The 27,758-nt window shown below is 38.6% G+C and overlaps 1 protein-coding gene across 5 annotated transcripts in view; it reads left to right on the forward strand.

Moving 5' to 3' along the window:
- The window catches only part of Gbeta13F (guanine nucleotide-binding protein subunit beta-1), a 222,839-nt gene that overhangs the window by 117,206 nt on the left and 77,875 nt on the right, over window positions 1–27,758 (forward strand). For 4 of the 5 annotated variants that reach the window (XM_067141272.2, XM_067141273.2, XM_067141274.2 and 1 more), the window contains exon 4: window positions 12,963–13,142. In XM_067141272.2, the coding sequence (XP_066997373.1) occupies window positions 12,963–13,142 (180 nt within the window). The remainder of the gene's footprint in view (window positions 1–12,962; window positions 13,143–27,758) is intronic. The other variant, XM_067141276.2, reaches the window with a different exon arrangement.

Consider the following 27,758-nt stretch of genomic DNA (forward strand, 5'->3'; position numbering starts at 1 on the left):
AACTTAGATATAAGTCATCCTAAACTTAGAATAGGTAGTGTTTAACATCGTACGTTATTTTAACGAAGATTGCGGTTCTTCAGCAGCTAATGATGGCTTATTATAAAGGCCAAAACTGGTACTGAGAAATGTTTTAAGTACTTTAATATAATAAAAGTATTGATTTGGTGAGGAAATCCAGCCTTATAATTATGAGCATTGAAATCAATACGGGACATGAAGCTAATAAATTATGATTATGAAGCTGATATCAGGAATAAAATCAGTGTGAAACAACATAGAACAAGGAAGAGAGGAGCAGTAAGTGCCCAACAAGACAAAGAGAGAGAGGAAAATGAAGATTATGCTGCTGGAGAACATTGAAGCTGGTAAGAGTGAGTTAAATGGTTTTAAAATCCTGTGTTTTGGTTGTTTGCAGTTTCCCGTAATTTATAATTTTGATTATATACTGTCCCCTTTCTCTGAAACTAACCAACCAATTACCAATTTTTTTTTTTTTTTCTGTATGCATCTTGGTGTACATAAAACCATCTGAATTGTTCAAAATGTTGAAAATGGATTTAACAGGCGAGTAGGCTGTGCGCGTAGAGGCGTGCGGCTGTGAGCTTGCATCCGGGAGATAGTGGGTTCGAATCCCACTGTCAGCAGCCCTGAAGATGGTTTTCCATGATTTCCCATTTTCGCACCAGGCAAATGCTGGGGCTGTACCTTAAGGCCACGGCCGCTTCCTTCCAACTCCCAGGCCTTTCCTATCCCATCATCAACATAAGACCTATCTGTGTCGGTGCGACGTAAAGCCCCTAGCAAAAAAAAATGGATTTTAAGTTTTTTAAGTCATTGAAATTTGTTTTTAAAAAATGTAAGTGATTATTTAAAAAATGTTTTAGTTGAGTAGATAAAAAACAATTGATTCAGGTATTTTGCTTGTCGTAGGTATACTCATATTAAAAATTAACCATATTCACTTACTGGTTTCTGAGAAAGGTACATTGTATGGGCATGGGTGTAAAAATTGTTGTAAACATTTAATTGGGAACTGTTTAAACAATAATTGAAAATTGTAAATTTTGACAGAATCATTTAAATTTCCGAAGTGTGTTTTACAAACGTGCCAATTTTTGCGGCTTTTCAATTAATACTTTTGATGATGCACCCATTTCAAGAAATCGGTGACTTTTTAATGGCATTCTTGTGTAACGCCCCCTTAAGGAGCTGTTTCAAAATTTCCATCACCAATGACAACTGCATTTTTGGACTCTAAGCATCATCAATTATGACTTCAACAGTTGTCTGAAATTCCAGAAATCGTTCAATCATGTAAAACATTGAGTTCCATCCATCTCGTTTTGATGTCCAGTGTTCATTTTGTCGGGTCATATTTCTGCAAATTTGTTGGTGATGTGGATGCTCCTAAACCACTTGGAGACGTGTACACTGTTCTTTATGAATTTCATAATGTGTCTCACTTTGGATATTGCCTCTGCTGGATGTTGCCATTTCTGTGACCAAATTTAAGATAGGAGCAAAAACATGGAAGCAGACTATATTCGAATTACTACCTTATTAGAACAGTTCTGTCGCAACACTCATGACTGTCCCGTACAGAGTCGCAGTACTTCAATACAGACAGAATAGCATTGATCTTATTCTCAGCAGCATGCGGAGACTGTAAGGATTTTATTGAAATATCAAAGGAGAGTAACTGTGTACTCCCAAAAACATGCACGGTAACACCAAGGAAACCTCCCTTGACCGTTGTTTCTGTCCACAGCTAACAAGTTTGGCATACAGTATGTGACTTATGATTGCAGCTTATTGGAGCCTTCTTTCAGAACACTTTATATAGTTGAAGATCGGCATCAATGTCAGTGTTGCTTTTGTGATTGTCAGAAGTATTAATGTTCGAAGCGGATGGTGAAGAAGATAACAAAGGTTCATTAGACTTTGTTTGAAATACAAATCCTTTTTCTAGTCTATTTTGCACAACCTGGCCAAAGCTACATGATACGATAGGTGCTTGAACGTGTTGTATTTCCACTGAATTTGATACTTTAGTGTCTTTTTATTTTTTAAAGTATATCTACAGTGTACTGTTCGGTGGAGCCATCTTCACCATTCTTGCCATTCCCTCTGATTATATAAGACATGTTTGCAAAATTAATAACTGGTTTAATAGAAGGCAGTTTGGGTTTAGGAAAGGATTATCCACTGAAGCTCAACTTGTAGGATTCCAGCAAGATATAGCAGATGTCCTGGATTCAGGAGGTCAGTTAGATTGTATTGTGATTGACCTGTCTAAGGCATTTGATAGGGTAGATCATGGGAGACTACTGGCAAAAATGAGTGCAATTGGACTAGAAAAACGAGTGACTGAATGGGTGGCTCTATTTCTAGAAAATAGATCTCAGAGAATTAGAGTAGGTGAAGCTTTATCTGTCCCTGTAATAATTAAGAGGGGAATTCCTCAAGGCAGTATTATTGGACCTTTATGTGTAAAGATTGACTGATATGGCCTTGTAATAATACTCAACATGGCTTAGCTGTGTTGATACTGCTACACGGCTGAAAGCAACGGGAAACTACAGCTGTAACTAACTCCCGAGGACATGCAGCTCTCTCTGTATGAATGATGTACTGATGATGGCTTCCTCCCGGGTAAAAGATTCCAGAGGTAAACTAGTCCCCCATTCGGATCTCCGGGTGGGGACTACACGAGAGGGGCGATCATCAGGAAGATGGATACCGACATTGTGCGAGTCGGAGCGTGGAATGTTAGAAGTTTGAATCGTTGTGGTATATTAGAGAACCTGAAAATGGAGATGGATAGACTAAAGTTAGATGTAGTTGTTATAAGTACATTGGCAGGAAGAACAGGATTTTTGGTCAGGCGACTACTGAATTATCAACACAAAATCAAACAGGGGAAATGCAGGAGTTGGTTTAATAATGATTAAGAAAATAGGGGCAGCGGGTAAGCTACTACGACCAGCATGGTGAAAGAATTATTGTTGTCATGATAGACACCAAACCAATGCCCACCACAATGGTACAGGTCTATATGCCTACTAGCTCAGCAGATGATGAGGAAATCGAAACAATATATGAAGAGATAGAAGATTTAGTACAATATGTAAAAGGTGACGAGAATCTAAATGTGATGGGAGACTGGAATGCAGAGGTAGGCCAAGGAAGAGAAGGCAATACAGTAGGAGAATTCGGATTGGGACAAAGGAATGAAAGAGGAAGTCGGCTGGTTGAATTCTGCGCTGATCATAATTTATTCCTTGGCAATAATTGGTTCAAACGACGGCTGTATACATGAACGAGACCTGGAGACACTGGAATGTATCAAATAGACTGCATTATGATTAGGCAGACATTCAGAAACCAGGTTTTGGATTGCAAAACTTTCCCAGGAGCAGATGTGGATTCTGACCACAAATTGTTGGTCATGAAATGCCATCTGAAGCTGAAGAAATTGAAGAAAGGAAAGAACGCAAAGAGATGGGATCTAGACAAGTTGAAAGAAAAGAGTGTGAGGGATTGTTTCAAGGAACATGTTGCACAAGGACTAAATGAAAAGGCTGAAGGAAACGCAATAGAGGAAGAGTGGACAGTCGTGGAAAATGAAGTCAGTAGAGCTGCTGAAGAAATGTTAGGAAGGAAGAAAAGATCAACTAAGAATAGTGGATAACTCGGAAGATACTAGACCTGATTGATGTACGACGAAAATACAATAATGCTAGAAATGAAGAGGGCAGAAAAGAATACAGGCGATTAAAGAATGAAGTGGATAGAAAGCGTAAGGTAGCTAAGGAAGACTGGTTGAAGAAGTGCAAAGATGTCGAAGGTTGTATGGTCCTAGGAAAGGTAAATGCTGCATACAGGAAAATCAAGGAAACCTTTGGAGAAAGGAAATCTAGGTGTATGAATATTAAGAGCTCAGATGGAAAGCCACTTCTAGAGAAAGACAAAGCAGAAAGATGGCAGGAATCTATCCAACAGTTGTATAAAGGTAAAGATGTAGGTAATTTGGTTCTGGAACAAGAAGAGGCTGTTGATGCTGATGAAATGGGAGACCCAATTTTGAGGTCAAAGTTTGACAGAACTTGGAGCGACCTCAATAGGAACAAGGCTCTGAATTACTGACTGCCTTAGGAGAAACCAGCATGGCAAGATTATTCCATTTAGTGTGTAAGATGTATGAAACGGGAGAAGTCCCCTCCGATTTTTGGCAGAATGTTATACCTATTCGCAAGAAAGCCAGTACTGACAGGTGTGAAAACTACCGCACCATTAGTTTAATATCTCATGCCTGCAAAATTTTCACATGTATTATTTACAGAAGGATGGAAAAAAAAGTTGAAGCTAAGTTGGGAGAAGATCGATTTGGCTTCAGAAGAAATGTAGGAACACGTGAAGCAATCCTGACCTTACGTCTGATCTTTGAGGATCGAATCAAGAAGGACAAGCCCACGTACATGGCATTTGTAGATCTAGAAAAGGCAATCGATAATGTTGATCGGACCAAGCTATTTAAGACTCTGAAGGTGATTGGGATCAGATACCGAGAACAATCAATTATATACAATCTGTATAAAAATAAGTCTGCAGTGATAAGAATCGAGGGCTTTGAAAAATCCAGAAAGGAGTGAGGCAAGGCTGCAGTTTGTCCCCCCTCCTTTTCAATGTTTACATAGAACAGGCAGTAAAGGAAATCAAAGAGGAATTTGGAAAGGGAATCACAATCCAAGGAGAGGAAATCAAAATCTTGAGATTTGCCGATGATATTATTTTATCTGAGACTGCAGAAGATCTTGAAGCTGCTGAATGGTATGTACGAAGTCTTGGGTAAGGAGTACAAGATGAAAATAATTGTCCAAAACAAAAGTAATGGAGTACAGTCTAATGAAGGCAGGTGATGCAGGAAATATTAAATTAGGTAATGAAATTTTAAAGGAAATGGATGAATATTGTTACTTGGGTTGTAAAATAACTAACGATGGCAGAAGTAAAGAGGACATAAAATGCAGATTAGCACAAGCAAGGAAGAGCTTTCTTAAGAAAAGAAATTTGCTCTCTTCAAACATTGATGTAGGAATTAGATGTTTTTGAAGACTTTCATGTGGAGCTTGGCACTGTATGGAAGTGAAACATGGATGATAACTAACTCAGAAAGAAAGAGATTAGAAGCTTTTGAAATGTGGTGTTGCAGAAGGATGCTGAAGGTGAGATGGATAGATCGAATCACGAATGAAGAGATACTGAATCGAATTGGCGAGAGGAGATCGATTTGGCTAAATTTGACAAGAAGAAGAGATAGAATGATAGGACACATCTTAAGACATCCAGGACTTGGTCAGTTGGTTTTTGTAGGAAATGTAGGTGGTAAAGAACGGTAGGGGTAGACCAAGGTATGAATATGACAAGCAGATTAGAGCAGATGTAGGATGCAATAGTTACGTAGAAATGAAAAGGTTAGCACATGATAGGGTGTCATGGAGAGCTGCATCAAACCAGTCTATGGACTGATGACTCAAACAACATGTGTAAAGAAGTGGAATCAGAGAAGAGGCTTTTTGCAGATAATGTTATTCTGTACAGAGTAATAAATAAGTTCCAAGATTGTGAGCAACTGCAAAATGACCTTGATAATGTTGTGAGATGTGCAGTAGGCAATGGTATGATGATAAACGGGGTTAAAAGTCAGGTTGTGAGTTTCACAAATAGATAAAGTCCTCTCAGTTTTAATTACTGCGTTGATGGGGTGAAATTTTCCTTTGGGGATCATTGTAAATACCTAGGTGTTAATATATGGAAAGATCTTCTTTGGGGTAATCGCATAAAAATGATTGTAAATAAAGGGTACAGATCTCTGCACATGGTTATGAGGGTATTTAGGGGTTGTAGTAATGATGTAAAGGAGAGGGCTTATGTCACTTGTAAGACCCCAACTAGAGTATGGTACCAGTGTATGGGACCCTCACCAGGATTACTTGATTCAAGAACTGGAAAAAATCCGAAGGAAAGCAACTCTATTTGTTCTGGGTGATTTCCGACATTACAAAAATGTTGCAATGTTTGGGCTGGGAAGACTTGGGAGAAAAGAGACGAGCTGCTCGACTAAGTGGTATGTTCTGAGCTGCCAGTGGAGAGATGGCATGAGAGGACATCAGCAGACGAATAAGTTTGAATGGTGCCTTTAAAAGTAGGAAAGATCACAATATGAAGATAAAGCTGGAATTCAAGAGGACAAATTGGGGCAAATATTCGTTCATAGGAAGGGCAGTTAGGGACTGGAATAACTTACCAAGCGAGATGTTCAATAAATTTCCAGTTTCTTTGCAATCATTTAAGAAAAAGCTAGGAAAACAGAGAGGGAATCTGCCACCTGGGCGACTGCCCTAAATGCAGATCAGGATTGATTTGATTGATTGATCGATCGATTGATTGATGGAAAGTAACTTTCGCGGGAAAATCACCAATGCAGGAACGTTACATGCGATGAAAAATTCACACTTACTCCCAAAAATAAGAAACAGGCAGCTATGCAAGATACACACACAGAACGTAGATGACAGAATGGATAGCCGACAGTATGAAAAAAAATATCCTAGTTACTGGTCAGTACCTTTTTTCTATATTAAAATACTTTGTGTTTCCTATTAGGCCATCAGACTACACATGAATTATCCTGTTCATTATAATTTTGTATCTGTTGTTTGAAATATCAAATATTGATGGAAGAGTATCCATATTTACTCATATCATTAATATTGCAACCTCCTTTATGGTGAGATGGTTGTGGATGGCATAGCTGCTTGTACTAGGCTGTCGTCCAGCATTGAATTTGATAGTGATCTGCTGCCATCTAGGCAGTCTTATCATGGCTTACCATCCGAATTAGCCGGTGGTGATCTTGGTTGTGGCCCAAAGAACACCTGGTACCTTCACTATTTCGGAGAGGGAATGGCACATTTGTCGGGCATGGGTAATCTGGCTGCAATCAAATGTACGGAGATTTTGTGTTTTGCTTATCCTGTGGTCAGCTGTTACTCACCAGTACAAGGTCTGACAACATTGTAATCACATGTTATGCCATACTATTATGTTAGACACAACATATTTAAAGTAGATAGCTTGCTACAAGTTGAAGAGGAATTTTAACCAGCCTTGAGCATCTCATCTTTGGGAACATTAGAACTTTGCCATGAGGTCTTCTGGCCTTACTTGCTCCAAAGCAACCTTCACATTGTCGCACTAATTTACTTGATGGGACCTTAGATATCCATTATATTTGAGATTGACAGAGTAATTCCTTGGTCGAGAACTTCTCGAGTTAGCTTTGGTAGTGTTCTCTTACTTTCCTTTGAATGCTCTTTCTGTTGCCAATTTTCTTGATGGTGTAGGAAAGTCGGATATACATCACTCTGCATTATTTAAGCATTTATTTTTAGTGTCAAACTTCAGTAGACTGTTCTTCTGTGCTACATTTTAGAGATTAGAAAAAGTGCAGTGATCAGCGCTTTTATCATAGGCATAGCTAGAAAATTCCATGGGGAGGTGACATTTCTCTAACCACAACTAGTGTAGCTTGGATTTACCAGGAATGAGAATGACAAATTCCACCAGGAATGAGAATGACAAATTCCATCTATTTTCCTTTCCATTGCCTCACCCTGTTATAATTGTCCATTTATGTAGCAGAGCAGTCTAGGAAAGAACATTTTTCCTGCATAGAGATGTGTTTTTAGCATTTGTAAACATCATCATTCAACTTTTTATTTCAAGTTCTTGTCAAAATAAAACATTCTGAAATAGGAAAGATTTTACTACAATTATTTGCCTCTAGGCAAACTATTCATTGCTAGTGGTTTAACGTCACACTGACACATCGAAGGTTTCAGTGATGTAAAGATGGGGAAGGGCTGGGGTTTGGGAAGTAACAGCCATGGCCTTAATTAAGGTACAGCCCCAGTGTTTGCCTATTGTGAAAATGGGGAAACCATGGAAAACCACCATCTCATACCATGCTTAGGTCTTCCATAGTAATAAAATATTTCATGTGTAACTCTTTAATATTCTTTTATCCATTGCACTTTTTGTTTAAAACTTGGATTGTTCTGCTATGTTCCAAAAGTGACAAGCAGCATTTGGGGCAATTTGTGATATATTCTAGTGTTTAGGCAACTGCTACAAATTCTGTCATAAATTTGTTTTAAATGTGTAGCCTTACATTCGTGAGCACCTCCATTGGATTTCTGGGCTCTGAGGATAATGTCCAAAAGTTAGTTACATTACACAGTTTCATTCTCCAGTAGTTTTAAATGACATCGAATAACAAAAACACAATGCATAACACAACATAGTTGAATCTCATTCTTATCAAAAATATATTATTGTGGAATGGTGCCGTATTAGACATCAACCTGTGTGGTAAAACAGTCCTAATTTTCAGTTTAAATTCCTATACTGTATAATTCAGTTAATTTGTGATAGTAATCCTAATAATACCTCTCTGGAATAGTCGTAGCTGTATTAGTTACATTGTCCAAAGTATTGTAGGATCCAGTTTCCTCTTATACCGGTTTTGCAATAGGAGGAGTGGGTATATTTTAGCAATTGCTTTTTGTGTTGCTGAGTGGTAATATGAAGAGTTATTTATATGGGGAATGTTTGACATGGAAACACACCTAAAAGGGATGAAAATGAAAGCTTTGAGAATGGATGACATGCATTAGAAATCGTCAAGGCAGCTTGGAAATTTTGTATTGTCGTGAATGCCCACTCAAGTGTGAAATGAGAAACAGGTCCTAGAAACATTGGCAAACATATCGCATATTTACATTAAATCAATTACTGGGTATTAAAACTAGATTGATCGCGAGCTCTGCGATATCAACCGGGTCTTTGGATTGTTTTGGTTGTGCCTAGTTCATTTCAGTAGCTATGACAATACAGAAGAGTTCAGCACAATGATTAAGTGCGTGAGATCATGTACAAGACACCGCATCAGCCAACTCAATACTGCCATCCCACCAAAGAAATCTGTATAAATTGTGCCTGATATGAAGAACCAGCTAACCAAGTCTCCCAAGTTTACCAAATCAGATTTTTGGTTTTGCATAATTCAGTCATTATCGGAATATAGAACAGTTAAGTTGTGTCTATCATCATCAAATCAACTCTGTTTCTTTAATCGAGTTAGACATCAAGTTACAAGACTGGGGAAAATTTTTTTTTTTTCCTATCAATCATGTCTATCCATATGCCCAACTGATATGATTGATCAATCTCAAGATATTAGCTTTTAAATTTTGAATATAGGATGTCCATCTGTACACTAATTTTTCACTTTGAAGATCCCTTTAAGCTTTTAGATTAACTGAGAAGAATTGAGTCAATGCAAGATATGCACAGTTTTCATTGTACAGGGTGGCGGACGAATAGTTCACACATTTACTTTCACAATAACAACTTTATTTTTCACCGAACACTAATGAAATTTTAGACACAGGTAGCTTGGACCCTGGAAATACACTTCACTATATCACATGTTCAGTCTGGCCTCCACTGCTGCCAACAACCTCTTCGAGACCAGTACGCATGTTTCTGATGACTTTAAGGCACAGGTCTTTATGAATTTTACTGCAGAGCAGCGCAATCTGAACACGCATTTCCATGCGGCTTTGAGGTCTTGTCTGGTTTTTCTGTAGCCCATAATCGCACATTTTCTTTATTAACTGCCCTGTTGAGTTGAAAATAGACTTCATCAGAGAGCCAAGTGTTAAACAGTACTTGACCATCTTGAGTCCATAATGCGTACTGCAATTTCTTCTGCCTGTGAAGATCTGTTAGGTTGTGTAGTACAGTCATTTTGTACGTGTACAATTGAAGGTCACCGTGTAACATTCTTTGAACTGAACAGCGCGATATTTCACTTTCTCTTGAAGTTTGCAGTGTTGACTGGTGTGGGCTGCATGGCGACCCTCAGTGCAGCGATGTTTTCAGGAAACCGAACTGCTGGTGCACGTGGTCGCTTTTCTTCCTTCACACTGTCTTGTTCTTCAAAGTTTCTGTATAAGCGAAGGATGGTGTTTCTTGCTGGTGTCCACCTGAAATTCAGTTCGAAATTCTATTTGTGACGCCGTAACACTTTTCGATTCGCAATAAAAGATTACTGTTTTGGTGCGCTGCTGAACAGATAGTTGGCCATGGCAGAAAGCTCACGGGAATTCAGGGATTCGGAGACAAAGCAGCAGTGTCACCTCTACAGTTATTTCCATGAAACAGGGAAGGCGTGCACGAAATTTGAACAAATAGTACATAAGTTGCATTTTATATTTTCTTTTCAATTGTGTCAACTATTCGTGCGCCACCCTGTAGTTAGTGACGTCAGAGCTTCATATGCAAGTATCAGTGTGTAATACAGTCATGAAAACAGTAACTATGACAGACAGTTGAGCTGTAGGCATTGTAGGATTCTTTTTTCTTATAAACAGTAAATGTTTGATGTGTCATTAAATATTGTGTGTTTCATTGAAGGATTTCTCAAGAAATTGAAGAGAACTTGATGGTTCACTTTTTTTGCCAGTCAGTATATTTGAATTTCTGCATGTCACTTGAACTAGAGGAAATGCTTATTACGCTATGTGTAGTTGTACTGTCCATTTATTTAATAGGTTGTTAACTTTTTCCAATTTTTCATTTTGTCAGCTTAAGACACTGCTTTCAGCTGCATTCACAATGCACCATGATTGACTTTGGATTGTAGTTTGAATAACACTTGCAGGGTGTCGATATTTCTGACAGTTGTCAAAAAAATAAAATCCACCTAAGAATCAATAATCTGAATAAGGTAATTTTAAGTTCCTTTTATAGCTTCTGGAATTTCATGGATTTCGAACTTCAACTTCAGAAGAATAAAATATTGCAAATTAAAACATGGTTAAGCACCTGGTGAAGCTGAAAATGAGATATTGGGGAAACTAAACTGTGAAAGATACTGGAATAGACCATGAGTCAGCTAAAACTTTCATCTTAAGTTACTTGTAAACTGTTAGATATCAAAAAGGTCTGTTTCCACTTTTAGTAATGATACCATGGGACTCATTGAACTTGTAATACTTCACTAGAATGTCAATATCTGCCAAGATATTTTGTTTTTTGCTTAAATGAAATTATACACCTAACATTAGAATCTTGGACATTGCAAGTTTAGGAGTGTCATTATTTTCCAAAATCCAAGAAATACTCTTCCGAACGTGCTTCATTCAGCAGCTACCCATTTTGAATAAATCACATACCCAGTATCCAAGGCACGCACTATGTTCAAATTGAGCATGATGACATAGAGAGATCCTTCATCCTCTTCTGACTGCTTAGATATTTTCTTTAATACGCATGTAAATACTCGGTATGATTTAAATCCTTTAGTTTCAACATAGGTGACTGTTAATAGAGAAATGAATAAGTGACAGCTTTTAAGGAACAGTAATATTAAATGTTGCTGAATGTTTAAAATTAAACCAAAATTGTATTTATTCTGTAATAACACGATGTAAACAAAAGGCTGAAGGTACATGCTGGGAAGGACACTTGTTAACATTACAGTACTTAATCAGAATAATATTGCTGTGTCTGGCTAAATGGTTAGCGTGCTGGCCTTTGGCCGCAGGGGCCCCAGGTTCGATTTCCGGCAGGGTCGGGAATTTTAACCGTAATTGGTTAATTCCACTGGCAGTGGGGCTGGGTGTATGTGTCGTCTTCATCATCATCATCATCCTCCTCCTCATGACGCACGGGTCGCCTGCGGTCGTCGAATCAAAATACCTTGTCCTTGGGCATTCCCGGCACTAAAAGCCATATGCCATTTCATTTCATATTGCTGTACCTTGGAAGCCATCACATGTCCATTTTCTTCTTTTAGCTGTTACTTACAATAGTATTAAAAGTTTTTAAATCATACAGTGTTGGTATATTTACATGCACATTAAGAGTAAATATATTGCAGTCAGAAGAGCATGAAGAATCTGGGTGACCGAGTTCAGATTTCATAGGTAGCATTTGCATTGGCCTTCTAGTTAGTAATTCATGCAGTTAGGGTTGTTCACAGCTGACGAACAAAACTTGTTTAGAGACCTTTCATTTTCTTCAAGTTCTTGCCGACTTTTGAAAATAATTACTCCTGAATTTCGGATGTGCGTGACTGTTGCTAGTTGCGGAAAACAGTGTACTGTAGTTCCGATCAAAGAAAACTGTTGGTACCATAAGTACTGTAAGTTTATTAGCCCTTTGGTAACTTTACCGGAGGTGTAAAAAAAGAATCGGTATCTTCGGATTGTTTAAGAGTTATTTGCATTGAACGTCTTGGCTGACTCGCCCTTTATATTTGGATATTTCCTTTAAAAAGACATTAATGAACAGGTTGATAAAAGTGCTCTAAGAAAAAGGTATTTGACTCCGAATACTGTTAAAATGTAGTTAGTAGGACGTAAATCAAATAACATTCAAGGAATTTGAGAAATACCTTGAGTGGATATGATAGCACATTATTCTTAGCTCTTGGTTAGTTTTGTTACTGCTTGCTATGATCTTTTTGCGTTCGAGGAGTCTGTATAGTCTTCTAAAGTGAAAAGTGGAGTTAATTTATTTATAAATATCTATTTCGACACCCTGTTCGTTGTAATTTAAGTAGTTAGTGCTCAGAGATGTACTCGGATAATTGCACACACGTTTCTGCATATTGTACAATACTATGGAAAATGAGTTGAAGCACTCTGATTTATGATATATGTACCCTGATGAGTGTCTTATACATTGGACAATTTTTCTATTTTATATATATATATATATATATATAAGAAATTTTGTATATGGTACATGTGTAAATACGAGGTGATTTTGGTTGACTTGGTTTTTTTTCAGCTGTTGTAAAAGAAATATATGTAATAAATTCTTAGTATTTGCAGGAACCTAGTCTCCGCATCCCAGGATGGGAAACTTATTGTATGGGATAGCTACACGACCAACAAAGTACATGCTATTCCTCTACGTTCGAGCTGGGTAATGACGTGTGCCTATGCCCCTTCAGGAAGCTATGTAGCATGTGGTGGTCTGGACAACATTTGTTCAATATACAGGTGAGTTATTTTATTTTGTAATCACTCCCGGTACTGCTTTTAAAGTGGTGATCTCCTGAACTTATGGGCTAGTGATAGCCACCCATTGTCAACATTGTGTCTGGGAAATTATGGGGGGAACAGCTAGATAATGTTCGTTTGCTCCACTGGAGTTATTTAGGGTAGTGGTCAAAATGCATAGTTAGTAGATTTCATCACGAGTAGCAAGTTTTCATGTTTGTAGAATTTTAACACATTGACGACCGGCCCCAGAGATTTCTGTAGTACTGCTGCCAGCAGTTGTTGAGGGGCCCCAGAGACCTCAGTTTTTATGCACGGACATCATTTGTAGCTTGTTGTGCTATCTGTTGGTTATAATTTTAAATACTTTTCAAACATGTCATGGACTAAAGGGATGGTAGATTTGTGTCAATGTATTTTTTTAATTGTACGGTTTTTGTGGCCATGGAAACTTTGTATATACACGGATTTTCTTATGTGCCGAGAATCTTTGTACAAGATGGCGTACCCATGGCGACGTGCGCTATATGATGTCAAAGTATTTCAACATTTATATACATATTCGTTGTATGATGTGCCACATGGGTGATTTGCCCTGAGCATTCTCGTAGCTTCTCACCTGACAATAGGTGACGGGCTGCGAGAATTCTCGCTTTAATTCACCTTGTATTTTCTTGATTATTGATAAAATTTTGTCAGATATGTAGAGCTATTCCCTGGAGTTCCATTGCGAATGTCAACTTGGCGTGGCTTATTCGGTTGCCGACGGATACTGATAATTGTGATTGATTATGTACAGAACGGTTGTAATAGGTACAGAGTGACAGTGAATTAGACATTTTTAACGATTAATAGCTAACATTACACAGGGAGTAGCCGTAAAAGAGAAATCCTTGCATACTTGAAAACAGTAAGTACACAAATGTTACAAACTGGGCATTTCTACTTATTAAATTGAACCACAAACGATACTGCTTTGAAAGGTGTCACAACATACAGACAACTAAGCAACCTAGTTAGTACATGTTCCAAGTTTAAGTTAGATATCTTGGATACTTTTCAAGTTACAGTAGTTTGAGTGCAGCAATGTAATTTCTTTCTTGGAGGATGAACTCTCCGGTCTACATGGGGAAACAGCTTCCGTTCGGGGCCTGTCGTCAATGTGTTAAGCTGGCTTAAATTATCATTCCTGGATTGGTCTTCTGTTAGAGTAAAGGAAGGAACGTGAAATGACTGCCAGTATAGTTTTAAAAGTATATAGTGGAGAATGAATAAATATGAAAAAAATTCATGTTAGAATTTACCAAACTGTTTACTATTGTATGGTGGTAGTAATATCTGCAACTAGGCAAGGACAAGGGGAAATTGGAGCTAGCAATTCTGTTGTATGCCTTATATGCCTGCTCTGAAGTCTGATGTTTTTTAGTTGGTTTTTAAGTCATGTCCTGTGTATGATTACTTATCCACACTGGATATTTTTTCTCACTAATCTGAGAAAAGAATATTGGATCATATTTATAACCAAGATATATATAATTTTAACAACATTAGTACAGTCGTTAAACATATTTGAGTCTAGCTGTAACCCTCTCCATTTCAGATTTAGCTTTTGGTTTAAAAATTATAAGGAGAATTTTTCAGTGGAGTCCAGTTATCTGTGCAGGATGATAAGATCTGAACAGATCTGCACGAAATCACATCTACAGTTTTCTTGTTTGTCGCCAGAAAAGGATCCAGATTCGACAAAACTGACCATTTTCGGTCTCTTAGTTGATTCGTATTGGCTAGGTACATATAATAAACTACGGGTAATGGTTTGATCTGCCCTGTCAATATATTATCAGTTTCTAATTTTGTACAATATTACACTCGTACATATTTCGGGAGCCCCAACTCCCTTCATCAGCGATTTCTACATCATAAATCAACATTCCCCATATCTTAAGATCTAACATGTTAGATCTTACATTCGTATTATATAGACCATTAAATTTGAGCCATATATAAATGTCTACTGTGCGGACCTTTAATTTCACAAACCTCTGTAGCCACAAATCATTGAATACTGTTCTTATAATATACTACAGTTGATATTAAAATCTCCTTTTGTAATACATTTTTCTCCCGGTAAGACACAATGATATCAAATCCTTTGATCGTCACCGACCTTCATTTAGGGCTGTTGCCCAGGTTGCTGATTTTGTACCAGTTTTTTGCCTTAATCTTTTCTTGAATTATTTGAAAGGAGTATGAAATTTTTTTTTTTTTTTCCAGTTCGTGAATCAAGTAAGAGTCCCATGCACTGGAACCATACTCTAATTGGTGTCTTATCAGTGACTTACGTGCATTCCCCTTTACACCTTACTACCATTGAATACCCCACATAACCATATGAAGAAGTCTGTAACCATAATTTACAACCTCAATGTGATTATCCCAATGAAGATCTTTCCAACAGTGATCCATGTGAGGTACTTTCTCACCTTTGTACATAGAAATTAAAACTCAGATAACTTTCCTTCGTGGTGAAACTTGGAACCTGACAATCACAACATTTGTCTGCTGTCCATTCCTCAACATTGTTGAGGTCTTTGTGCAGTTGCTCACAATCCTGTAACTTGTATGTACGCCAACCTACTCATAACCTAACTCTTGTAAAACCTTCAATTATTATGTTTAATACATTTTAATTATCTTTTATTAAATGACAAGTACGACCATACCCTGTAAATACTTACTGCACATCTGTATATCCTCAAATACATGTTCGTATATTTTAATTATCTTTTATTACCTATTTTCTCGAATAATTAATGCCCTTGCATAATTTGCTGATCTCAGTATTTTGGGGTCCAAAGGGGAGAAAAAGATATGTTCCCGTATTTGACGCATCCACTTTTTCGAACATCCATCGTGCTGCTCCGGATGGGTTTCGAAATAAAGATGTCAACTGCTTCCTATTTCAAAACCGGGCATTTCAAATACTGGGCAACGTGCTGTTATCAGCCGCTAGGAAATACCACTGCACTAGTTCATTGAATGAATCAGCGCAGAAGTGGCTAGCGACACGCTATTCCAGTCTGGTATACACATATTTTACTAGTGTTTAGGGTGCGGTTCATGTGCTTTCTGAGATCTGAAAACTGTTTATTAATCTAGTATTCTAGTAATGCGGCATCATATAAACTCGCAGTGATCAGTTTCACCGAAACATACAGGAATAAGGCAGCGGGCTACTAGTATTCAGTGTCCGAATGCAACGTGCACTACTGGCGGAAACAGAAAATTGCACTTCAAGCGACCAACAAGTCTCGCAAAGCATTTTCCTGACCAAAATGTGGCAAGTTTCTGCAAGTAGTGAAGGATCGACTTAAATATGTGATTTCATTGCGCAACAGTGGTTATGCCGTTTCTCACGAAATGCTGTATTTTAAATGGCAAGAAATAGCTGCTGCATATGTAATCCGTGTCTTGGATTTTAAGGTTAGCTGATGCTGAACGGTTCATTTTATGAAGAGAAATGGGCTCTCTCTTCGAACAACAACATTATGCCAAAGAAGCCGAATGATTTCAACCAAAATGTAAGCGATTTTCACCGCTTTGCGATTGAGAAGTGTAAAGTTAAGGAATATTTGCAGTCCCAAATAGGAAACGCAGATCAGACTCCAGTAAGTTTCGACATGCCACAAAGTCAACAATCAATACGAAAGGGACATCGAGTGTTATCGTACGCACTACGGGAAGCGAAAAACAGCAATGCACTGTAATGCTTGCTGTAACAGCTGATGGCAGAAAGCTTGCACCTTACCTTAAGTTGTTCTAAAGCGAAAAACAATGCCAAAAGTAAAATTTCCATGAGGGATCCACGTTCACATCCAGGAAAGAAGATGGATGGACAAGTCACTCGTACAAGATTGGATACGAACAGTTTGGGGAAATCGAGCAGGGTCCCTCCTTCGATCCCCGGCCTTTTTCGTAATGGGCTGTTTTTGTAGCCACCTGACGGGAGACACTAAGTAGTTATTAGAAACCATGAAAACCGATTTGGCAGTGATTCCTGGTTTACTGACGTCGACACTTCAACCCTTGGATGTTTCGATAAATAAAGCATTCAAGGACAATGTGCAAAAACCTGGATGGTGGAAAGTTTGCACGAACTTATCCCAACAGGCAAGATTCGGAAACCACCTGTGGAACTACCTTGTGAGTGGATTTTGCGTTTTTCAGACATGATTTCTTCGAAGGTGATTGAAAAGAGCTTCAAGAAAACAGGAATCTCAAATTCGTTAGACGGGAGTGAAGATGATTTCTTATGGAGAGATGTGAGTAGTACTGTAATAACAGTAGCAACAGTTCTTCCAGTTTCCTTAGCAAACTCGAAGACGGTGCCCTATAAATGGTAAGAGTTTTCGGTTTTTGCCGGTATGTCATTATTATGTACTTACATGAATTGAACTTTTATTAGTTCATATTTATTTCACTTCAGGTCGTACTGTCAGCTTGTAACTGGATGAGAACTTTCCAGTGTCGGTACTTCAAACCTGTCTCCAGCTTACCTTATGTGTCCTATCTGAATTTCAGAAAGAAGCGCACGTCGTAATTTTACGCCAAATGACAATGACTGCAAATAAGTTGAACAAATTGTGTGTATATATTTGATGTATTCTTTTAAATGTAAATAAATTCAGAATAATTTTACTAATATCTGAATTCCTTGAATAATTTATGCCTCCGAATTTTTCAACTGTTTTTCATCAAAAAAGTGTGTTAAGTATTCGAGAAAATATGGTAAATGTTAAATACGACCATATTATGTAAGTACAGTCTTGATTTATGCATGGCAAGGACTTTCTCGCTCGACCTTGGCCGGTGACTGTTCAGTTGCCGGCTACCGCATGTGCTCAAAATCATTATCATGCATTTTATTCACCATGTTTACAGTTTATGCTGAAAATGTTCCCCATGCGCTGCCAAACATAATCGGCATCTCCTAATGAAGTTTTCGGTTACGCTACCAATTTCTTTGGATGCAATTGCAGCTCTTATATTGGCTTTAAGTTCATCTAGTGTGTGAGCATTGTTCCCATAAACTACATTTTTTAACATTCCCCACAAATAAAAATCATATGCCGTTAAATCTGAGCTACGAGGGGGCCACAAATTTTTACTTGCGATCCTCATACCAAACACGCTTCAGTAAGGACATGACAACCTTTACATCTATTTTTATTGTTTGCTGAACCTGTACGTTTGAATCTCTTGGCTAGTTGTTTTATTGTCCGATTGATAGGAATGGGTCTCCCTGGAAATTTCGCCCGTTACTTTTGTCTTGTCCTAGCGCACGATTTTCTGCACTTAATGTAAGTATTGTGCATAAATACACGTTCACGTAACGAATATTTTACATACATTTCAGCACTATACACAATCGCAATAAAACACTATACAATACGACATACAGTACGCAGTAGCTTCATTGAACACCCTACTATCTCGGAGCTCAGCTCTCAGCAACTGCAGGAAGTGCCGGAAACCACTCACGCCAGCGGCCGGTAGGGGCCTGTCATCGGCGGCCAAGGTCGAGCGAGAAAGTCCTTGCAAGCATAAATAAAGACCCTGTATGTATTGCACATTTTGTATGACTTCAAAATATCTGTAGTACAGAACGTAGAAAACTCTGTAATATTCGTATATTGGGTATAATCCACTATCATTCTGTTACATATGGAGGTTTATGGAATCTTACAGTAATGATTTATCCAAATACATATGGAAACATTAGGAATTTCGTAGACATGTCCGTGTGTGTGTGTTTATGAACGGTAATCGAACATTCGAGTTTGATCTACTACAATCAAGAGGCCGGTCGATCGGTTGTCCATGTATATGTTCAATTGTGTTCCATTCAGATTGTTGCAAGAAAATTTCCAGAAGTCGATATTCCCAGACTGTTTGTCGAACAGTATATCGTATTTACTTGTGTATTAGCCCCCCCCCCCCCCCCCTGTTTTTTTGAGACAAAGAAAATGAAAATAAACACGCCTGCCAACCCTTCCGATATACTTGGAAACTTTCAGTTTTTTTAACTCTTTTTCTGATTTTTCCAATTAATTTTTACTTACTTTTGATCAATATAACCTGCAATAGGGTCCATACTCTTTCCCTAGGGTAATTATTTTGTGCTTGTGTAATTTTCAAGCATATTTATTTGATGCTTTATTTGGCAAGTGTATCATGTTTCCCGCTCACTACAGCAGCGTGTGTGCTTTACAGCTGGGAATTTGGGACAGAAATCGTCCTAGTGAGAGAGGCTAGCGTGTGCTAGCAACTCTGTTAATCAGGACGAAAGAACGAGTTTGTTACTTGGTTATTGTGTGGTTCGCGCGCTAACATCGTTTCTGTGTGTAGTTTTGTTGGAGTTGGTAGTCCACGTGTTTTTTCTTGCGGTTCTGTGCTTTTTCCCCTGTCGAAGTCCTATGTTAATAATGTATGAGACATATTGATCTATTTTGTGTGTGGTAGTTTTGCGTGTGCCTGTCTCTGCATTTGTGTTCATTCTTAGTTCACAATTTTAATGACTTCAATGTGTTTCAGAGTTGTCTCAGTAACACTTTTTAAAAAATTCTCTCTTCACGTTATGGACACTAAACCTTTCCTTTCATTTTACAGTCAAATAAAAGAAACTATTAAGCATTTTTTTTTTTTTTTTTTTTTTTTTCTCTGTGTTATTTACACTTTCTTGTAACCATTTTTGCCAGGCTGAGTTGCTCAGACGTTTGAGGCTCTGGCCTTCTGACCCCAACTTGGCAGGTTCAATCCAGGCTCAGTCTGGTGGTATTTGAAGGTGCTCAAATATGTCAGTCTCGTGTCGGTAGATTTACTATCACATAAGAGAACTCCTGCGGGACTAAATTCTGGCGCCTTGGCGTGTCTGAAAACCGTAAAAGTAGTTAGTGGGACGTAAAGGCAATAACATTATTATTGTAACCATTTTTAGGTTTTCTTTAAATTTAATGGTCTATTCGTAAAGTGTGATGCTTGTGAAAAGCACATTAAAACCCAGGGCCATGTTTAGCAAATGGAGGGTTCAGTTGAAACAATTAACACACCTAAGAGGCAACTGAGCATCGAGAGTTCGCTTCTAGCGCAGAAAAAGGCAAAAAGTGACAAAAGTTGAGTTCATTATGGACACAAGAGAAATGATCAAGGTATGGCTCCTGATATTGTTAAGTATTCCTTAGATTATGCTATTTGAGTTAGAATATTATTCAATGTTTAACATTTACGCTACGTAAAAATTGTATAAACTTTGAAAATGGAACGTGTTCCAAGACACTTAATGAAGTAAATTAAAAAATGTTGTTTAATATGTTTGCTTGACATGATAAAACTAATAGTTTTTGTGATATACTGTGCAGTTTGGCCTTGCGATTACGGGCGCGCACTGTGAGCTTGCATCTGGGAGATAGTCGGTTTGAACCCCACAGTCGGCAGCCCTGAAGATGGTTTTCCATGGTTTCCCATTTTCACACCAAGCAAATGCTGGAGCTGTACCTTAATTAAGGCTACGCCCACTTCCTTCAAACTCCTAGGCCTTCCCTATCCAATCGTCGTCATAAGACCTATCTCTGTCGGTGCGACATGAAGCCAATTGTAAAAAAAAGTTTTTGTGATAAAAACATTTAAGAAGTAACACTTTAATTCATTGTCATAGCTTGCTGTAATTGCTCCCCCCTCCCCGGTTATTTCTCAAATATTTTCATTAGGGTTTGTATAGTTAAAACCATTAAGATACACCTAGTTTTAATATCGCCCCCCGAAGAAGGCCTTAAATTCTCACGATTGATTTAATATCTAAATATACATTCATAAATATTTTACAGACATTTTCTAAGAAATTTATTTTAGGCCAATATTCCCATTGAGAAAGTTGACAATTCTGCTGTAAGATCGTGGATGAAAATTTACATCCCAGGCTCTGGGGAATTACCACCCGAAGTTAAGTTACCAATAAGAGTCGCTTACTGCCAAGCTGATTGCTGTCTATTGCAATGAAAGAACAGATCATAGTGGTAACTGCATCTATGCAGTACTTTCAGAACATCAGGTGGTAAACTTGCCAGCAGCTGTATGTAGGCTCGTATAGTTTCTTAGAATCAGCAAACGCAGTTGTATCATCTCGGGCAGTTTTCCAGACTTTAAATGACTTCATTATTGATTTCAATAATGTTAACGCCATTTGTATAGACACTGCACTTTATGTGCTGAAATGTGTAAAGTCTCTTAAAGTAGTTACCGCCGGGCGAGTTGGCCGTGCGGTTAGGGGCGTGCAGCTGTGAGTTTGCACCTGTGGGGATAGTGGGTTTGAACCCCGCTGTCGGCAGCCCTGAAGGTTGTTTTCCGTGGTTTTCAATTTTCACACCAGGCAAATTAAGGCCACGGCCGCTTCATTCCCACTCCTAACCCTTCCCTATCCCATCGTCGTCATAAGACCTCTCTGTGTCGGTGCGACGTAAAGCAGATTTTAAAAAAAAAGTAGTAATTGGAGATCATTTGTATGGCTTCACCTGCTGGTGCCATAAGTTCGATTTGATAGCAGAAATATGGAAGAAAAGTTTAGAAAAACTATAAACGCTGCCTGTTGTATGTTGCAGTTTGGTGATTGTTGTTTGATATACCTGAACCAAAATGTGAATAAATGTTGCCATTTGGCGATGAATTTTTGAACATGGGTATTACATTATGTTTTAACCTAATCGTTATTATTTAGTTACAATTTAGTCACTACTCAATAGTTTTACCCCCTAAGAAAGCACGAAATTAATAAGAATTTGTAGTAAAATTTCCAACACAAAACATTAATGAAAATTAATGACATTTCTTTGCAAAATTATCACCATAAACTCTTCAGCTATATGCAGATTTAACAACACTGCCACGCAAAACCCGTTTGAATTCTACTACGAAACGATCTGATTTGCTAACTTCAGCAGCTGATATGACAACGGTGCGACAAATTGAATTGTGTCTTTCAAATTATCAGTACGACCAACCCTGTAATGCTCATATACCCGGTTCACGTTGTTTCCAACCACCCTGTGTACATCATTTATCACAATTTGTTATGCTTTTTTTGTGACCATCAAACATTTGACCCTTCTTGGCAACTTGGTCTCTTTTTCTGTCATTTTAGTCTCTTTTGTTCCTCTTTTTATGGAGTGGTCTACCAATCCAAGCCCTGCTTATACCATGACAAGGTTTCCACTGCGAATACCATCCATTGAATCCATGAAAATTTGGTTGCCATGTAAATCATTATGGAATTTCCCAGCTTGACCACTAATGTGTCTTAAACAGCATTACACCTTCACTTGGTTTCATTAAGAACTACCTCTACAGTCCCTTGCCTAGTGGAGTACCTGTACCTAGTTTAGTTTTCTCTTTAAGTTTATCTTCTCTCATCCACCCTCTAATGGTTCCTGCTGCGATGCCACACTGGTGATAAACTTGCCTTCGACTCCCCTTTCTTTACACATGCAGGGAACTCAGAATTCACAACATTATGAGTGATAGTACTGTATTATAGCCTACACTTGTTGACTGGAGGGGAGGTGTAGTAAGGGCTTAATTGGCTGGTTCCAAGAACTCAGCTGCTTTCCTTGGCAAACTTCTTAGGAATATAAATATAGTAAATAGGTTGGCAATTGTTTGTTTCTAGTTGCTCCTGATATATCCAGGAATGCAATCCTAGATACCCCAAGGCTAATATTGTAACGTGTACTATACTGTTTCCTGTTGGCTGGGACCTTGAAAGGATTAAAGAATTGCCGCGCTACAGGGTTAACCTGATAGTCGTTGTGAAATGACATCTCTGACCACCGTAGTTCAGGGCATAGAGACGCTGTCTGGAACTACTGCATATGTAGTTGGACTTTAGAAAAAGTGTGTTCTGATTCCACATTGACGGTCTTGGAAATGGTATTCCATGGTTTTCCACTTTTAAGCAGACTAATTTATTGATTTGATAAGAATTTCACAAATTAATACTGTATATTTTTCGGGAAACAATATTTTCACCGTGTTAAATCCGAATCCTTGGTGTATCCGACAGTATTATGTCAGGTTTATACTGGACAAAGTTCTGATTGACCTTCCTCATGACTGGAATGCAGCTAGTCCAACTTGCTGGAAAGAATAAGCCATTTGTCAATGAAATATCATCGCAGAACTTCTACCATTTTTCATCCTTTTAGGGAGAAGATTTTATGCTCTTAAAAGTATGTCATAAATGTGAAAAAGGTAGTCCAGAAGGATATTCATTGGCTTTATCTTGAAAAGAATTTCTTTGGACACTTTGAAGAAAGACTGATTTCAGAAGAGTCAAGTACCAAATGGTATAAAACAAAACCCAAAAAACTCTTCAAAGAAGAACATTTTGGATGCTCCTATTCATTTTCTCCACATTTTGGAATTTTTGCAGGAGTTTGTAAACTTCCAGAAGTGCATGCAACACTCACGGCAATGATGCTAATATTGTCCGAATTTATTTTCAAAATTAAGGCAATTTGGAATATAAGCAATATGATGATTTTCTAAATAAGAAACTAGGATTGTAATGTTTAAGATTGAAATAATACCTGTTACCATACACAGTATGCAGTATGCGTTATTAGTTTTTTGTTATTTCTATAAACAGTAGAGTAGTAGTGTGGATAATACATTCATGTGTGTAAAAATGATCGTCAGAAAGAATGTGAAAAGTTGAATCAGTCAATTGGTTACTGTACACCCGGAAAATGTTTATGTGAAGGGTGAGGGCAGTTGACCTAGGTGTTAGACCCCCTTTAAAACAATAAGAGTAAAATTCTATATACAGTAATTCTTATTGACTGTTATATCTGATTATTCAGTCATCTGTGTGTTTCAATTAAATTTGCAGTGTTTCAGTCCAGAAAGGATTCGAGAGATACACTTGAACTTTTAAATAGTTTTTCTTGAAATAATGTTTTGGGGGTTAGCTAGTCTATGCACGTGCACTTTGCAATTGATGCAGTAGCCTCATTTATCTTGTTCCTCTTTGCATTTGGTTATGAATACATACTCTTCAGCTCGACAGCTGATGTCTTATCATATTGGCAACTTTGAAACCACAGTATCTTGGTTTGTTGCACAGTAGGTATGGTTCAGTAGGAAGGTGAGGAGGAATATTCAAGCCACCTTATGATACACGGGTCATCTTATCTCGTTGAACTGTCCGATATACTGGGTGGTCCACCAGCCCTGGGATGTGGGTTAATGCATCCCGTTGCTTTTACTACATTTCTGAAATACATAGGTCTCCCTCTCTAACCAGGTTTATACTGGACGAAGTTCTGATGTACAGTTACGGGCTAGAGGACAGAAGGAATATTCAGCACCACTATTGTTTCATTATGGGTACCTCAAATGAACCTGTAAAACAAGCACAAATACAAAGAACACGTACCATACAACAGGAGTTGCACACACAGACCAAGAACATGCGTAGACTGGGAACTGCACGTTGCATGTCAAGCCTGGCAATAGGTCTCATGGCAATGGTGTAGTGCGAGATGTGATAGTGGACAATGCTCGTAAGCTCAAATCACAAGCAAGTTTTGTTTTTGTTTTTTCCTTACTGCCAATTGCCTAGGATGTGGTAAGTTTGCACACTTGATAGCTTCCACAGACTGATTTGTTTATTTGGCCCCGTAAACGGACGTATGTATTGTGGGTATGGAGCTGGGTTGAATGTGATGTTGATGGTCTTAGCTATGTCGTACACGTTCCAAGTTTCGTAGACCACAGGTAGGGCAAAGTGTGCCCCATTGGAACAATAACATGCGATGGCTGGTAGATATGTAGCTGCACGAACTCCCCGTCTTTGAGGCAAGTCACAACACAACACAAAACTTCAAAACTTATTCGTTGCTGCATGATGTATTCCAGGGACGAGTATGTGGATATGTTGCTCATCTATGCAGAAACTAGGCAGCGTGCTTGTCTCAAGAATGCTATCTGGATAGTTTACAACCAACAAGCATGACATTTCAGTGTGTGGAAAGATGTCTGCGGGCTACTGTGTCCCTGGGAAGGCCCATTAACGATCACAAGGTCTGCTCACAATGAAGGGTTCGTGTTGGATGCTATCCGACATAATCCTCACACTAGCATATGGGCCATTGCGCAGGAGACTAACATCAGTCGGACGTCTGTTATGCGGATACTGCATACCTAGCAGTTTCACCTATACCTTCTTCACATAACCAGGAGCTCCATGGTCATGATTTCAAAGCCCAGGTGGCATTGTGTCAAAGGACCATACGTGTGGACACTGATCTTGCCTCTTTAGTGACCATCTTATTTGCGGATGAACCGCGGTTCCACGACAATGGAACCATTAATTCCCACAATATGCATTACTGGAGTGTGGATAATACCCATTGGGTACAACAGACAAGTGGGGTGTGAACATACGGTGTGGCAATGTGAGTGATTACCTCATTGGTCCCAATTTCTTTGAGGGACCTCTGATGGGAGAATGCTATCTGCGGTTTCTTCAAGATGAACTACCACTGTTCTTCGAACATGTGCCATTCCTTAACCATTGCAGGATATGGTTTTCACACGGCAGAGCTCCATCGCACGTGGCAGTGGTTGTCAGGAACAGACTCCACGCGATGTACCCTGATACACGAGTGCCAGTCTCTTGGCCCACCATATCACTTGATCTTACGCCCCTGCATTTCTTTCTCTGGAGCCACATGAAACAACTGGTGTATGCACAGGAACCAGCCAATCCTGGTCACCTTAGGCAGCTCATCACTGAGGCATGCTGATCAGTTACGCCAGAGATGTTGCAACGTGCCAGACGGTCCTTACAACATTGCGGGCAACTCTGTATCGACCACAGAAATTGTCAGTTCGAGCAGGTGCTGCATTAAACAACATAGGTAACTGAAATCCTCTTATGTTACCTAGCCTCTTCCAACCCAGCTCCATGCCTTATTCCACCATACCAACGGCCCTTTTAAGGGCTAAAGAAATAAATCAGTCTGTGGAAACTATTAAGTACGTAACCTTGCCACATCCCAGGCAACTGGCTGTAATAGAAAAAAGAAAATGCGTGCACGGAATTCGAACCTCCCAACCCTTGAGCATTGTTCACCTTAAGATCTCCAATCACGCCCCTGCCATGTAAACTATTTGGAGGCTTGACAGGCTGCGAGCAGTTCACACCCTATACGATACCTGTTCAGGGTCTGTGTGCGCACATCCTGTTATAACATACACATTCTTCATACCTGTGCTCATTTCACACGTTCATTCAGGGTGCTCATAGTGAATTAATAGTGGCGCTCACAATTCCTGCTGTTTTCTAGTCCGTAACTACCGGGGTTTGTGGAAAGGGACTGATGTATTCTAGGATTGCAGTAAACACAGCATAAAACTAAATCGCAAGGGGCGGGTGAACCACCCAGTACATAATCGCAGTAACAACGTACGTGTACAGTAGTCTGTCATAATTGGAGTTCGTGGTTTATAGCATTTAAAAATCAGAGATTTAGTGTTTTGTAGAAAATTGGTTAAAAATAGGCATAATTTGCAAAATTGTACAAAAAAGTGGGCGTAAAATCATACTGTTTAATCGCACATCTCTCGTCATGCGGTTTTGAATACACTTCGGAAAATAAGACAAAAATCAACATAATACTGCAAGAAGTATTACCACACACAATTATACATATTTACAAATTTACAAACACAATTTCAAAGTGAAAAATACTATTCTGAACGTATTAATTTATCACAATTCAACAGACCTACAAAGAAGAGGAATTTCAATGAAGATGAAGTTCAACATGCCAGTTGTTTTAATGGTGTCCTCCTTCATTTGAAACTGCCTATCAATTACAATCACATTGTGCTTGCTAAAAAACCTTCTGCATCGACCCTGTTTGTAGGGGCTGCAATGCACTGCAGTGCTGTCCGGGACAAAGGAAGGAAACTTTCACCTAAGTTCCATCAACATTTGAAGAGTGTCGGTGTATTTTTTTAATGTTCTGCAGCATCTGTTGGTGATATGCCTTGCAGCCCTCGATAAACTGATCAACAGTGACACTTCTGAAAAATGGCAACTTATGCTTCAAAGACACAAATGATTTTTGTTCCTGAGCACTTTTTTGCCTTGCAAGTGCAGGACTAAATAAATTGCACACTTCGTTGAAAAACACGTTAGTATCACTGACGTTCATGTGCTTCGAGAGCTTAGTTCTGCATTTGAGCATACATTGCTTAAATTGCACCTTAATTTCCTCTTTCTTTGTACTGTTTCTGCAACTCGACAGCCGGTCACTTGTTTCCAATGGAAACCATCTGTCAGCACACTTCAGTACCAACTGGTGAGCATACGAGTAGGATGATCCCTCCAGTATTGTGAGTGCTGCATTAATTGTCACAGATATCTGTGAAACAAATTTTATCTGAACTTTCAGCAAGGGAAGCATGTCCGGATCTCTAAACATATCCAACACTGAATGGCCACTGCTATTGAGGGAATTCTCATCAAGAGAGCTAAAGAATTCTACCAGGGGTGTG

The sequence above is a fragment of the Anabrus simplex genome, chromosome 2, assembly GCF_040414725.1.
Source record: "Anabrus simplex isolate iqAnaSimp1 chromosome 2, ASM4041472v1, whole genome shotgun sequence".
Taxonomy (NCBI): domain Eukaryota; kingdom Metazoa; phylum Arthropoda; class Insecta; order Orthoptera; family Tettigoniidae; genus Anabrus; species Anabrus simplex.